The sequence below is a fragment of the Crassostrea angulata genome, chromosome 9, assembly GCF_025612915.1.
Source record: "Crassostrea angulata isolate pt1a10 chromosome 9, ASM2561291v2, whole genome shotgun sequence".
NCBI lineage: Eukaryota > Metazoa > Mollusca > Bivalvia > Ostreida > Ostreidae > Magallana > Magallana angulata.
The window spans coordinates 14,991,435-15,007,213 of NC_069119.1; the positions used below are offsets into that span (position 1 = coordinate 14,991,435).

Genomic DNA, 15,779 nt, shown 5'->3' on the forward strand with positions numbered 1-15,779 from the left:
TCACGGTGTGAAGTTTAATCTTTTTGTCGAATTGTAATGATTGTGTAAAACTACATTTTTGGACTAAATGCTAACTGCAACAAACACTTTCTTATTGTCAAAAGTTTTTTTTTTTAATTTCCGCACATCCTTAATCCAGCTGAAGCACCTTTACAGATACATTGTTAATAATAATTGCTTTCTGTTTATATGCATTGACAATTCATTTTCCATTATATCAACCCGTTTATGTAAATGGTGCCAAAATGCCATTAGTTACTAAATATTTGTTTGATCCTTCATCATGTTATTTCATTGTTTACCATGTATAATTTTGAATAGTAAATTAGCGGCAGTTAATATCAGACTTAATAACCCCAAACTCATTTGATTAATAAGTTCTCACAAAGTGTGAATCCCCCCCTTAAAAAATCCTTTTGACAGACAAACAATGCGTATTAAAGATTTTTTAGGCTTGAAGGTGCATTTATTTTTCATTCTTCATTCCTAATTATTTTAACCTCTCCTTTTACATTTTTATGATATAATAAATTTATGAGTCTTTGTAGCTATTGGATAATAAATACCGGTATTCATATATTTGCATCGTCTTAGACTCCTTTGCAAAACGCAACCGAGGTATGTAGAGATAATTATATTGATTTTAACATTCTAGAATGCCTCCTTTTATATATGTCATCACGGTATCAAAAATAACATTGCAATGCTTATATATCTGTCGGTTTAATTTTGTATTCTTTGATATTCAGAATAGTTTGAAGGCTTTGTCACATGACCTTTTGATTCCTCTTCTGTTATTCAAGTCATTTAAAACCGCAAGGTAAAAGAACAGGTTCGTCGTGCACAAGGCAATATTATTAAGTTCTACAGACGACAGAACTCGATCGAGAGGAACAAGTCATATTTTGAGACCTTTGTTTTAGAGCAGTGGTTAAGTTTATTCAGTCTGTGCCACGTGCATGATTTGCAAACAATGGAAAACAGAAATCCTCATAAAAATCTGTTTATAAACAAAATGCATATGGTCTTTACTTTATTCTGAGGAATACAGTCATATGCCATAAATTAGTTCGAAAAATGGCCGCAGTAACATCTTTTTTTCTGTAACGTAGATTTTAGGAAAAGCCTATTTTCTACGATAACCAGAATTAACAGAATCTCCTACTTTTTTCTACTTTTGTCGATGTTATTTTTTTTAATTACTCCCCTTATGTAAACAAGTATCGTCTGCAAAGCAAACCAATATGACTCTGAACCGGAAAAGAAATATGGGAAGGCAGAAACAAGTTGTCTTACCGATGTCAGATGTTGGATTATACAACTGGAATGATGATCGGAATAAACAGCAAAAACTGCTAGGTAAAGTTTTAAAATACTGAAAACCGGATAATTGCTAAAATCATCACTCGAAGTGAAAGTTGTTGAAATAGGGCACTGCGAGATGATCCCCAGAATCAACAGCAAATTTGCTTTTAAGAATCGAAAAGCTTGATTTACTGCAAGATCAGAGTCTAACGTGTTGAATAAAATCACAATTGGAATTGCAATTTTAACAGTTATTGTTCATCACTTTACAAATCGCCAATAATTTGTTTTTAAAAAACCACAAATTCTATGTCCAGTTAGAGCGTAAAAGAAACCATTTACAACACTATTTCGTGCATGCATTAGCTCCAAAGATTAATATCATTAAAACATAGCAAAAATATTGATTGCATCAGTACAAAGGTTAAAATATGAAACCATAATTTTTCGTAAATCGGGAAGAGTTGTTGTTGACATTTTGAATAGTGTGCTGTTACGATAGGCAATATTATTTTTTCTCGTCGGGTTCGAAATTCTATTAATTTCTAGGGTATATATATATATTTGACTTCTTTAACTGAAGAGCATTAGTCCGTGCAGTTTTACCGCCAATATTACAGTAGTTTGCAGCCAGGTCACAAATGTAAGTTTACATATTATTACTGTTTTAATCAAATGTTACTAATTATTATATCAATTCTCATTTGTTATAACATTTAAGTCAATTCTATGATACCGTATTATTTACATCTTAAGTGAAGTTTTTATAAGTCTCGATAAAGTTGCATAGTATTGTAACGAGTAAACACATGTAATAATTATTTCTGTATTGCATTAATGTTAAACATTTTTAGTATATTCTATGTTTGCGGAACATGCTTTTTGGGTAATAATAAATGTACTGATATTTTTTCCTTTCTTAAATATTGTAGCTTCTTACCATACACAAGTACGCACGCACAAATGAAGTGGTTCAAGAAAGTGCTCATTGTGTTTTAGGTTAACTATGCAAAAGGCAGAATAAATAGACTCCCGTTATATTCGATTCAAAGCCTGTACATTGCAAAAATAACATTCTAAGATTATTTCACTCTTGAGGATATACAATACAATTCGGTTATAGCGAAGTCCTAGGGTCCAATGGAATTACTTCGTTATATCCGTAATTCGTTATATTCGTATAACGAATTAGTAATAATATCCATAGCGAATTACTATATACATGTTTTCTTTCACCAGTCTGAGGCTTAAAAATAAAAAAAAATCGGTATCTTGATACCCTTAATAATCGGATTGTGCATTGAAAAAATTATATGAAAATAAATTAATCCAAACTACTTTATTAATTGGTAGTGTAAACACTTTTTTTAACTGTAAAAACAATTCGTCATAAAGGTGTTATATTCCGTTATATTTCATTTCTACGGGATTAAATATCAGTTTGCTATATCCGTAAATTTGTTCTATCCGAATTCATTATAACTGTAATATTTTGCAAAGATTTGTTAAGACATTTAGTGGGGATTAAAAAAAGTTCGCTGTATCCAAAAATTCGCTATATCCGTGTTCGTACTAAACGAGTTTTACTGTAATACAAAGTACAATATATGTCTGCTAATTCATTTTCATTTTGATGTTAGAAACAGTTCTGCCAAAAAATTCAGGTGATGACGAGACCTAAGTAAACGTCAGCCATTTTGCAAAAGTCATTTATGTTCTTATCTGTTTCACTCAACCGAACATAAATCATTTACAATAATAACAGAACACATGATTAGTGAAAGAAGCGTTTATTTGTTGCATTTATTTACACGTAGAAAAACATATATAAAGATTCTTTAAACTTCTTGCTGAAGTACAGCAAATTACATGTTATCATGCACAGTCCTTTGATTTAAAATGTCACTGAAATAATAAGTGGGTGGGTGGATGGGCTGGGATGTTGTAAATGCGGCAATAAAAAGCCTTCGACTGAGTGAAGATCGTACCTTACCTAAATACCTGTTCTACAGGTTATACGCTATAAATAGTAGCCAATGGCTACAGGTTCACATATATAAACCCAAAACATATAACACGTGTTCTAGTACCTATAATAAATTAATTTAGCCAGCTTCTGTACCTACGACGCAGCGCAACTTTAATCGGAAATGTTGCAAATATAAATACATTGCCTTCGAATTTTCACAATACCACTTTCATCGGGTTTTTAAGCTTCTCTAAGTATCTGCATTTTTTGTCGATAAAGTTAACAATTGCACATATATTGTTGAAAACCTTACAACTCTTGTTCATGTTTTGTAAGTAAAACTATGAAGAATAATTAGTGAGATGTTTTTTCCTTGACAAAATATTTAAGTAATTACAACATGGACTTAACTTTTTATATGTATCTTACATGTTGTCAGAATGGATAAAAGTGTTTAATGCATGTTAAAAAAAATTGCAATAAGCGATTAAAGCGCAGAATGAGAACCATTTGTCCTTCCATATTCAATAATGAAAAAGTGAAAAAAAGAACTAGTTAGGTTACATGATCAGTTTAAACTGGTCCCTGCTGACAAAGCAGGAAACAACATTGTCTTCGTGTGTAAGGCCCATTTTATAAATTGTATTTTAGAAGAACTTGGAATAGATTCTGCAATAGGCAATCCAACTTATACTTATAGCTTTCTTTTTAAGGAGTAAATTCTTTAAAATCATATATGTCACTTTTGGATATTTTCAATATTCCCAGCAACCAAAATGATTGTAATATACTTATTTTTTTATACTGGATATCTAAACTTCATCGATATTAATACAACGAAACATACATTGCTGGTTCCAGTAAATGTTCTAGCCTCTTTCTTTACCTCATAGTGAAATATTACCAGCAGTTAAGGAAAAACATCAGGAGTACCGTGCAACAGTATATTTTAAAAACGGTGAAAATTAGATGTACATACTTAAAAACTTTTAGAAAATTTGAAATCAAAATTTTTGATTTACAAATTTACGACTTTTCTACACTTTACACAACCATTCTCCTAAAAAATTAGAGTCCATACTTTTTGACATCATTTATAGCTGCTTCTGGAATATTAATAAAATTGGATCTCGTAATGTGTCTAACCTTGTCTCTGGTCATTTACAAATCTATTCTGTTAAAAACTATTCGGATTGCGTACACAAGTAATCTGAAGATGATATAAAAAGAAACTTACGTTTCTGATTTACAACATATCTGTAGCTTTTAAAAATCGTGTCTTCTAACCATCTGTTGGAATTCCAATGTGCACCATAGCGCGCCATTGCTAACAAACCTATTTTTATGTTCATATGAAGCAGAATTTCTTCAAATGCTTTTCCATGATAAAAAGAAATTAATCGCTGTGGCCTTCAACTCGACATTTAAATGTAATGGAACCTAATCTTACATGTATATCTAATTTTTGTAGAGGTCTGTGTTTGCTCTGCTCCTGTTTTATATTTTGAACTAGGACGTTTGATTTTGGATACTGTTCGTTATCACCATATTTCATATATATTAGTGTCACAAATACTTATGTACATATTTTAATTTAACGCCTTAATTTTATTTATGTAAGAAATGTTACCCAACAGATATCTCGTCTACAAACAGCTTTTCATACTCAAAAACGAAAAAGGAGTTATCTGCACATTTTTTTAAGAGTCGCGGTAATGTTGGTTCGTACCCTAATCCTCTTGAGAAATCTTGATTTTGAACAATGTAATGGAAATATAGATAATTATACAATGCCGTTACTTATGAGTAAGTGAATTTTCTATCCTGTACGGAAAGTTCGTATTATCGAAGAATACTGCACATCGCGTTTCAAGCGAGATAACTCCCACGACTCTTGTATTCCCGCTTTAACAAATCCCAGTCAGTCTGTGACAACAGAAACCCTTTCCCGACGTAGCTTCTTTTGCCTTTGGTACGAATGTGCATGTATTTCGTTCAAACCCTGTTACGATGTGTAGCGGCACTGATGCTTCAGGCGCTTATTTACCAGTCACATTTAGCACCAAATTCATTTACTTGATCAAACTCTTGCCCACCATAGCTTGTGAAAAGCAGCAACAGCAATTGACGTTTGTAACGAAAAAGTTACGTAGCCTAAAACTAAGGAAGCTAAGATCACTAATATATACTTGGCAGATGGGTAGATGCATTCCAATTCATACAGCAGCCTGTAGATCCTCCAGCACCAGCTGGTCGGACTATGATATTCAGTTAAGACTCAAGCGCTCCCGCAGCCCACTTTTTTTTTCTTGTAGACGCAGAGCTCTTGCTGTTGTATGTGGTCAAGACTATAATAACACAAGCAAGTCCCACTTAAACTTCCCTTAAATGCTTCGACTACAATTACCAGGGAACTTTATTCGGGCCATATTGGTTTCATCAACACAGTGAAGTATACACTTACACGACTGAACTTGGTGGTTGTTACTGCACTTAATCAACCTCGAACAAACTTCGGTTCAGTACATGTCCTCTGATGATACAATTACAGTGAAAAAGCGCAAGTTTGGCTGTGGTGTGTCGCTTGGCAAAAAAAGACATAAATAATGGATTCTGATTACTCGTAATATGTCCCGCAGACTTACTACCGGTATTATATGGCATTCATTTAATCACAATTAGCACACTTGGTCTCTCTATTGGATGTGCTTCTTTCGAAAACTTTTCCTCGTCCTCGTATTAGATTATTTAAGCTGCAGCAAATGCAGATATCTATATATACTACTATATTAAAATAATAGACTCGATTTTTTAGCTTTAATACCGAGAAACCGGATGAGTACTGTTTTTTGTTTTATATAGTTTTAACATCATTGGTACTTGAAGATCACCAATTTGTTTTTATATTTTCTCAATCAAGCTTCGCTTATTAATAATCAAAGAAAATTCCTTCTAAAAAATCCGGAAAACATCAGAATTTTTTGGATTTTACAATCTTGGACATGGGCATTACATTCACGCTAAATCAGGGAGGCTCTTTAGTGTGTTTCCAAAATATGACATTTGTATGGATAAACTCAAAAACGATATTACAAATACGTGTAAATTTTCATTCAAAATTTGTCATATATTCATCAAAGGAAAAACTCTAACTCAGTGCATTGAATTTGAACAACCCCTAGAGTTCTGAATGTGAACATGGTGTGTAAATTCAAAGCGAGGAAAACATTTGGTAAAAAGCATGGAATTCTTCATTAGTATGAATTAAATTTTTAGATGAAAGATATTTACAGCATCAGAATGGTTTTCTGTAAATAATTTGACTGTTATTTACAATGCAGCTTCATTAATTTTCTCCAAAATCGTTCCTGAGCGATTCCGCAATTTTCTGCTACATTTATACGGGTGTACATATCGGAGGCGTTTTTAACTGTGGTTAAGGCCCGTTCCGAGCTTTTTCTAACTAAGCAGAGTGTAATTAATTGAAATTAAAAGAATTATTTTAGGCTTAAAGCTTGGTTATGTAAATGTCAACAATACGGCGTGTCGATGTAATATTTCGTAAATGTTCAATATCATATGTTATATATGCCAACTCGTGCACGCACGGGTCAAAGTCTAGTAGTTATACATGTAACTACCCGATTGATTTTTTGTTTGTTTGCGGGCATGGCGAATACCAATAACTGCCTCCAGTTAATAAATACATTTGTTCACGTATGCTAGCAAGTGGGTGTATCTATTTCACTCGAAAAGTCAGGGGGCCTTTCTTCTGGCATTGTATTTTAGGTCTTGGCATTGACATCGTCAGTCAATTAATATTCATGCCCCTGACAAAGTCAAGGCTTATCTTGTACCATTAATCCATTTGGAAATACTAAATCACTCTTCAATAACTGCAATCATTAGCAGGGTATTTAGCTTTCATCACCAAGCCATCCCAGCAGGCAGAACATTTTGCAGGAGAATGTATAGTAGTTTATCTCTGTTGAACTTTATTATTATACATGTAATAGAACAATATAAACCTTAAAATAAAATATGCAAATTTGGCTTCAACTTTTAGTAATTGCAATAGCTCAACAATTACAACCGTAAGCATGGTAGTTTTTATTTTATTTTTACAATGGAACTAAAGGGGTCAAAATTCATGACCAAAACAAATTGTTGGATGGTTAGAATGAAAAAAAGAACTATTAAAAACAAAGGCACATAAAATTGTAGACATATAATTTGCATTCTTATTTTCAACTGAACCTCATTTTAAATCATTTTCTCTCATCTAAGTAATGTAGTTTACATAAAGCACTATACTTTTCATATTTGATGATAACGACTAATTATAAAACCTTTGCGATCGAAGGAGAAAGTATTAGATGGGGACTCGGAATCATGAAGCAGTCTTAGACTGAAGTCAAAACATGTACACTGTCATAGACTATTTTGTATTATCATTGAATACAACGAAAAAAACAAAATGCTTTTAATGTATCTATATTTTACGTAGATAGTTTATTCCAAATATTGCATACACATTTTTTTAAATTAAAAACAAAAAAGCGTGTTACATTTTTTTTTAATCCACACACAGATTTATGCATTTTATAAACAAGCTATATAGCTAAAGGTACATGAAGCTTTGTACGCATACACACTGTGACAACTTGGATACACATAAAACTGTCCGTGTTAATTCTACCAAAAAGATTTAATGTGGATCGGAGACCTTAGTACTAAATCAGTTTCTATGAATATATTCTTTTTAATTAGATAAGACAGGGCTCTAATTTTATCTTTATTTTGTATTATGAACTTAATTAATATGCATTATCACAAACCTTCAAACTTTTGACACTTGTTAAAAAAATAAAAGACAATTGATATGAGCAACTTTTAAAAAGAAATATACTAGAAACAAATTCTGTAGCAATAAATGACATTTTGAATATTATAATGAAAAATTATATGCTAAGTTTCAGTTATGGCTGCTTAGAAGTGTAATGTGGTTATTGACAAGCAAAGGCAAACAATGTTTTGTATAATACATGTTAACATCTTGAACTTTTTTTCATCTTTTGTATCTTAATCGTCTTGTATTGGACCAACGGCAATGTAACCATATCTGAAATTTGTAATATTTATTGCCATACAGTAATAAATTAAAGATTTTTTTTTAATTTATAAAATACATCAACAAATCTATCTATTTCGTAGTAAAATATTCATTTCTGGGATAGGTGAATACATTTTAAACTAAATTACGTCTTCATAGGTCGAATTTATAGGAAAATTAAAAAACCTTACCCTTCATAATATGTAGAATTCACCTGTTGTTGAACATAGCCTGAAAACATTATTTGTAGAACTTAAATTTTAACTTACAAAGATACACAGCATGTATTGCGTTTTATTGAAGTAGAATAATACCTTCTGTTGAAGCGAGCCGTTTCTCCCCCTCTTGAGAACTTGAGCATGCTCTTTCCGGGCAATCTATGCTAAATAAAACAATTACACAAACTTTAATTTCAAAATACATTTGGTTTATTGTATTATGCTTTACATTAAAATAAGTTTTGGAATATTTTTTCTGATGCGCTTATTCTACTCCAATGAAACCTAATGGTATCCTAACAAATACTTTCATGTCGCACAATGATGCTCAAATGAACTACTCTATATAGTACTTCCCCCTTTCAAAATTTGGATATATCTGAAATAATTTCGGGAATGCTAGATTGTTTTGTAATTTTGGAATAAAGTAGATGAAAGATAAAATATCCTCATTATATGTTATATATCTTAAACAATAATGTAAACTTTATAAGTACTGTAACTCTGAAGTATGGACCACTGAAAACCTTTGCACTATGTTTTCTTTTTTCAAATATCAAAAATTTTAATTAATTAAATCTTCAAATACTGTTTATTACTTATGCGTTTACAAAATTTGTAAATGTTTGTACAATGCATAAAAAATGCTCTGGTAAGAAAAAAAGAATCTTACGTTTTCGTTGTCTCCGATGCAGGTATTTCTGGTAATGCTTGAATGTCAAAATATATATCTATTGCAACATTTTCAATACCCTCAAATTGTCAAATACCTGGCCATAGTGAAGAATATAGATATACATAAAGCACCTCGAAATTCATTTTATTTGAGCTAAACATTCGCTGCGGCCGGGGTGTTAACCTCACGACCTTTGGAACCCACTCTCCTAGCAGTGAGCAGCCACCGTGTACAACAAAAAATCTTGCTTTCGAGATACCAAACAAAACCTAGCACGCTGGTCGCTCACTACAAGGTTGTTTAAGATACAGGTAGAATACAGGGAAACGGCTATTTGAGAGGATCGGAACAATACACATTGCATAGATAACATTTAATAAGCACAAACATTGCAACATTGTGATGAATCTCAAATTGACATATTATAACTGCTCAAAGGGAAGAATATAGATATACATAAAGCAGAGGGAAATTCACTTTATTTGAGCTCAACATCCGTTGCCGCCGGGGTTGTTATCTCACGACCTTTGGAACTCATTTTCCTAGCAGTGAGCAGCCATCGCGCTAATCACTCTGTCATATAGACACGACAAATAATCCTGCTTCTTGCTTTCGATAACGAACGATACCTAGTGCGCTGATCGCTATCTACACGGTCGTTTGACATAGATGAAGAATATAATGAAACGGCTATCTGAGAGGATCGGAACAATACGCATTGCATAGATATATACATATGGCCGCTCATTGCTAGGAGAGTGGGTTCAAAAGGTCGTGAGGTCAAGCCCCTGCAAGGGCAGAGATGGAACTTAACGATCATATCAAATTGCATATTCACTTACAAATTTTGAACATACATTCTAAAAATAGAATTAAGAAATGGATATTGAGTACTTATGTTAATTATTGCTTTTACTTACACCGATTACCAGATATACATGCAATTGTTTTTTCTTCTTGACCATTCGAGAGATGTTTGCTTTAAGGTAAAAAAGGTGTAATTGTTTCATTCATTGTGAACAACCAAATTATTTAATAATTAATACGAAACACTTCTGTTGCAGTTCAAAAAACGCCAATAAAATAAAATCAAATATGTTTCTTACATACCGGGGTCTGTCAATTCTAATTGCCCAACCTTAAAAAAAAAATTAATCATCAATAATAATTGTTAGTAATTAACATAATTTAAGTATAAAAATCAGGGTTATTGTATACATATTTAACCTTTTCATGACTAATAACCAGTGTCCAAGTTTACATCGCAATTAACGGTTTACAAACACAAAAACAAAGTAATGTTTTTTTTTAAAATCCATGTCAGTCATTAAATATTGAAGACATATATAGGTCCGTATTTTGACATACATGTAAAAGTAATTTATGTAATATTAAATATGATAATATTTAATGTCCCGAAAGCCAAAATTTAGTAAAACTATGAATAGCATCTGTTGTACACTAACAATGTACTACTAATTGTATAGAAAATGATGCATTTTTTCATTTTCAATTTGCAATTAGGTAAAAGATAAAACTAGACTTTTATTATTTGATCATCATTGAAAAAAAAGCAGATTTTGATCATTGATTATGAAAAACTTCAGACCGGTATAATGGATATATATAATCATTTACATGTATTAAAAGTTGGAAATCTAGGTCCGAGATTAATAACCGAATTTATTTAGTTTTAAATGCCAATTTAAAAAACATTTTCTCATTGATTCCCATTTACATTGATATTAGAAACACATATTTAATTAGCGTTTGTTATGAAGTATCATACAAAACACAGGATGAATCTCTGCCATTCAATGAACTGAAATGTGACTGATCGGTTACTAAAAGGCGATTGAAAGGCTTGGCTATGCCATTCAGTCAACTTTCCAGACCTTTCAGTTAACATTCAGTTGACTGAATGGCAAAGGTTCATCCTGTAAATTCACATCTCTGAGGTATCAGATGGCACAAATCTGTAGTATGGGCGCTTTTATTTACTCATACGATCTTGACACGAAATGCCTTCTATGATAAAATAGCAGATTTAAACAATTTCGATTAATGCTTTACAGATGCTGAATGAGATAGATAGAAATATAATCAAGATATTTTAAAGTAATTTGTTAATTTTAAAACATGTAAAAGTATGGGTCAAAAATAGATTTTTAATAATGTTAAACCTCAAAGACTCATGCAGCTATATTTTTTGCTCCTTCAATGATATTATGAAGGTCAAAAGATAAAAAAATCTTTTGAAACACAAGTCATTAGCAAAAAAGCATATAGTTTATAAATAGTGCCTGTTTGGGAGGGTAACTGATGAAATTGACACCCTGAGAAAACCATTGTCAGCAGACGCGAAGCGGAGGTTGACAATGTTTTTCGAGGAATGTCAATTTAAACACTTACCCTCCCAAACAGGCACTATTTATTTTATTATACTGAATGTCCTAATTTTAAAGAAAATTTTACTGCTTTATATAGAAATGAAGTGAATTCTACCGCGAACCGTACGCGCATTTTTTACGCGCATGTAACAAATCGTTGTGTTACCCGCTGCAAAGTATGTTGCTAACGCTGAGGGTAATACCAACTGCGTACTAACCAATCAGATTTCAGTATGGAACATGAAAGTATAATGATATAAATTGTTAGACGAATCAACTAAATAGATTACGTCCTTAAGAATAACAATACTTGCTGGCTTTTTCTTTGTTCTTCAATCTTAAAACTGGTGTTTGTGATTATTTTATATTTATATTCAACACCAAAACATTAATCGTATCTGACCGAAATGAAAAAGGAATCTTTAAAATTAGCCCTGTAAATGAAAAGAAAAGATGTCATTTTATGGGGTTTTAAACTAAAATTAAGTGCTGTGCATTTACAAAATCTAGTTTATTATTTCATGTATATGCATTCTTATGTAAAGCTCCTTTTTGAGCAACATTTGTGTTCAATGTAAAATCATCTTTAGATTCAACTTAGGGTTTTACATGCTCAATGTATTATTTTCTGCCCTGCAATGTTCATCAAACTTATTAGATATGTGATTTGGAAATATTTACCAAACATCCTGATTTCTTTTTGTCGAAAAAGCACACCAAGGACAAGGATTTGAAGAATAACGGTCAAGGTCAAAAGCCCGGACAATGCAGCAACTACAGCTGTGTTATTTTCAGGTTCCTCAGACATCTGTCTTTGCATTCCTTTTTTCAATAAACATTATTGATGCTTACACGTAATTCAAAACATAACGTTTTACTGGTTCAGTAAAATATCAGATTTAAAAAATTGGTTTAAAAAAATGATGACATGAAAATAAATGAACAAACGCAAGATCTTTCAGATTTGATGCAAAATTGTTTTTAAAAATTTTTTTTTAAAATACTACAGAACCAAAAAAAAAAAGATGCAATATACTTATGTCAACATTTGTACTTTTTTTGGGGGGGGGGATGTTGTCGTGTATCTCATAACATCAAAATATAGGAAGTTTAAAATAAAGAAATTAGGAAAAGTAATAGTAAAATATGTTGAATTTTATCTTATCAAAACAATATCTTAATAAAACACTAAACAGGGGATCTCTATCACAGAAATCTTAATAAAACTCATTATTGTCCAAAGATTGTTCATCTATAACGTCATTATTATGGTCTACTTATTCCCACAGTTTTGCATTTATGATAAATATACATATTTTAAATGATTAAAAGTTGGGCTTAAATGAAAGAAAGGTTCATAATTCTGAGGTCTGATCATCATTTTTTAAAAAGTTTTAAAAGAATCAATACTTTGTTCTTATACGGATAATTATTAATCAAATATATTACCTTTTCTTGTATCAACGTGGACTGAGGTTTGAACAGATGTAAAACCTGTACCGCATGTTTTTGAATTTGAAATTTCACAAAGAAAATGGACATCACTATCAACTACTGTGACGTGATATTGTATTTTACTGTAGAATGTTATTTTTCCGCCAGAGATTAATGTGGCTTTTTCTTCCGACTCCTGCAGACTAACTTGGGTCCATTCTGCTTTCTTTTCCTTTTTTATACACCAATTTACATATTTCTGAAAAAAAAATCAGAGATTAAATGAAATTACAAAGAAATTGTAAAATGAAATCATTATAGTACAAGTCATCCAAAGATCTGTAAAATACAAGCGGTTGTTGTTTTAACTAATATACTATTATATATAAAACTATCTTTTCCCTAAAGTCACACCACTTAATATATAGAACATATGGACAAATTCCCGTTGAATGGTGTCCCGTAATGGTAGTCCCAAACCAAGCAATGTTCGGGTTCATTGTTCTTTTGCCAAATGAAATATTACTAAATAAAGATACAATATAGATGTACATTGATTATTAAAGAAAGGTATTTTGAAGGAATACACATGCAGAGCAGATTTTTGCAGATATTGTTATCTATAATCAAATTTTCTAAATAAAAAATTAGAATAATACATATACCGAAAACTATGTACTTCTGGTAAGAATTGAAGCAGTACAAATTAGATTCAGCAATTTCCCTGCTCCCTCCAATTTGATGCGTTTCGGATTAAGCACTGATTGCTTGTCAAAGAGGATAATTGGCGACATTCTCCATTCTTCTAATGAAGAAAAAAAGGTTGTTTTTTTATTAATATTATTTTGGTAGTTTTTTATGATTATTCTACAATTAGCCACACATATATACTTTGAGATTTATCGCCGTTGAATATATACATTACACATAAAAGCTCTTAAAAGTATTATATGTATATATATTATGTTTGTGATATATTTTATAAATAAGAGCTTTTGGGTTGTATTTTATAAACAATTTATGTTTTTGTTTACATTCTCAATGTTGAAGTAAAACTTTACTTTTGGACCTAACCTGAATATGATAAACACTAGGTATAATTTTATCACGAGACTTGTTTACTTGACGCAGAAGTGTGATCTCTGTATCTTGCTTATGACTCAACGACTGACACATTTTTGATTGATCATTGGAAATACATTTTTATAGCATTTTAAAAAGAGAAATAGACTTGACCAAAATCGTGATCACGCCCCTTTAAACAAAGAATTAGAATGCATTGTTTGCTTGATATGCACGAGCGTTATGCTACCCTTCCAAATATATATAACCACATCTTACAAAAAGATATGAACAAATACAGATACATGTACATGTTTGTTGTAAATATGCACATTGATTTTCCAAAAACATTAACATATAACACTGAAAGTGAAGTATTTTTTACCTCTTTCAATGAGAGTGATTGGTATGCGAAATTTTAAGTTGATTCCTCTCTCCCCGCATTCATAACCATAGTCCGGGTATCCAGATTCACACATAATGTCTAATAAAGTGTCATTTTGGGAAACATGATAAAATATGGCGGATTTCTGTACAACGCGACATCCGTCTTTGCTCCTGGAGGTGATCACAGTTTGAGAGCGATCTTGCAATGACATGACTTTAAATTTTCCCGATATTATTTTGCACCAGCGAATATCCTGTTTCAATCAAAATAGCGATATGATTATAAAATATAAAAGTAAATATATATATGAATGGCCTTCTTATGTTTTTTCTTCGAAAAAGCACAAAAATGTTAAAGGAAAGAACAATTTTTATATACATTCTGTATTTAAAATAAGCGATATGCGATCATGATCGCAAGAGTCATAATATAATTTTACTACATCTGAAATTGTTCATAAATGCAAGGCTTAGACCTATCTTTTTCTGATTGATAGTTAATTTTAATCGTAGGCATGTAGCAATGTACGAGAATAATCGAATTGTCAGGTTCTTTTAATCACGCGAGGCAGTATATCTTCCATACAATGAGGTACCTTTTTAAAACAAAATGTTCCATTCATTGCCATCTTAAATCTTGCATACATGCAATACCTGTGTGTATTTTTATAGTTTGAGCAACTCCGTCAAAAAAGAGTTCAGAATCAATTCTACCGTCAAAAATCATTATATAAATATTTTACAAATCCAGCATATTATGGGTTGATAGCGGTGAGCATTCGGATTTGACATTTATCATTTACAGTTTCACTACAAACGTTTATTGGTTGGTATTTTTAAATATATATAAGTACTTGTTTTTCAACCATTTATATATATATATATATATATATATATATATATATATATATATATATATATATATATATATATATATATATATATATATATATATATATATATATGATTTCGTAAAAAGTACCACCCATCATCTTTTAAATCAAATTTCATAATTTTATTTATTTAAACAGAACCGTTCAACAACTTAGGGTTCGTTAACATTAAAATTGAGTTTCTAAGTTTAATTCTTTTGTGCAAATATCGATACTTTAAATAAAAAATTAAATACATATGATCAGTCGATTTATTATGAATGGGTTTGACATAGAAAATAATATAATTAATGTTTGCCAGGAATAGAAAGTCAACTTAGAAATTCACGAAG

The 15,779-nt window shown here is 31.2% G+C and overlaps 1 protein-coding gene across 2 annotated transcripts; it reads right to left on the reverse strand.

Annotated features, from left to right (window-relative positions):
- Positions 1-7,813: 7,813 nt before the first annotated feature.
- Positions 7,814-13,299, reverse strand: LOC128162466 (uncharacterized). 2 transcript variants are annotated; one of them, XM_052825682.1, is made up of 8 exons: positions 13,121-13,299; positions 12,353-12,493; positions 10,392-10,419; positions 10,202-10,260; positions 9,279-9,315; positions 8,702-8,764; positions 8,579-8,618; positions 7,814-8,396 (listed from the first exon to the last, which is right to left on the reverse strand). In XM_052825682.1, the coding sequence occupies exons 2-7, from the start codon at positions 12,489-12,491 to the stop codon at positions 8,582-8,584; spliced, it is 363 nt and encodes a 120-aa protein (XP_052681642.1). In that variant the 5' UTR covers positions 12,492-12,493; positions 13,121-13,299; the 3' UTR covers positions 7,814-8,396; positions 8,579-8,581. The 2 variants fall into 2 exon arrangements, with proteins under 2 accessions (XP_052681642.1, XP_052681640.1); XM_052825680.1 differs by having other exon boundaries at positions 8,702-8,769.
- Between the last annotated feature and the right edge of the window lie 2,480 nt (positions 13,300-15,779).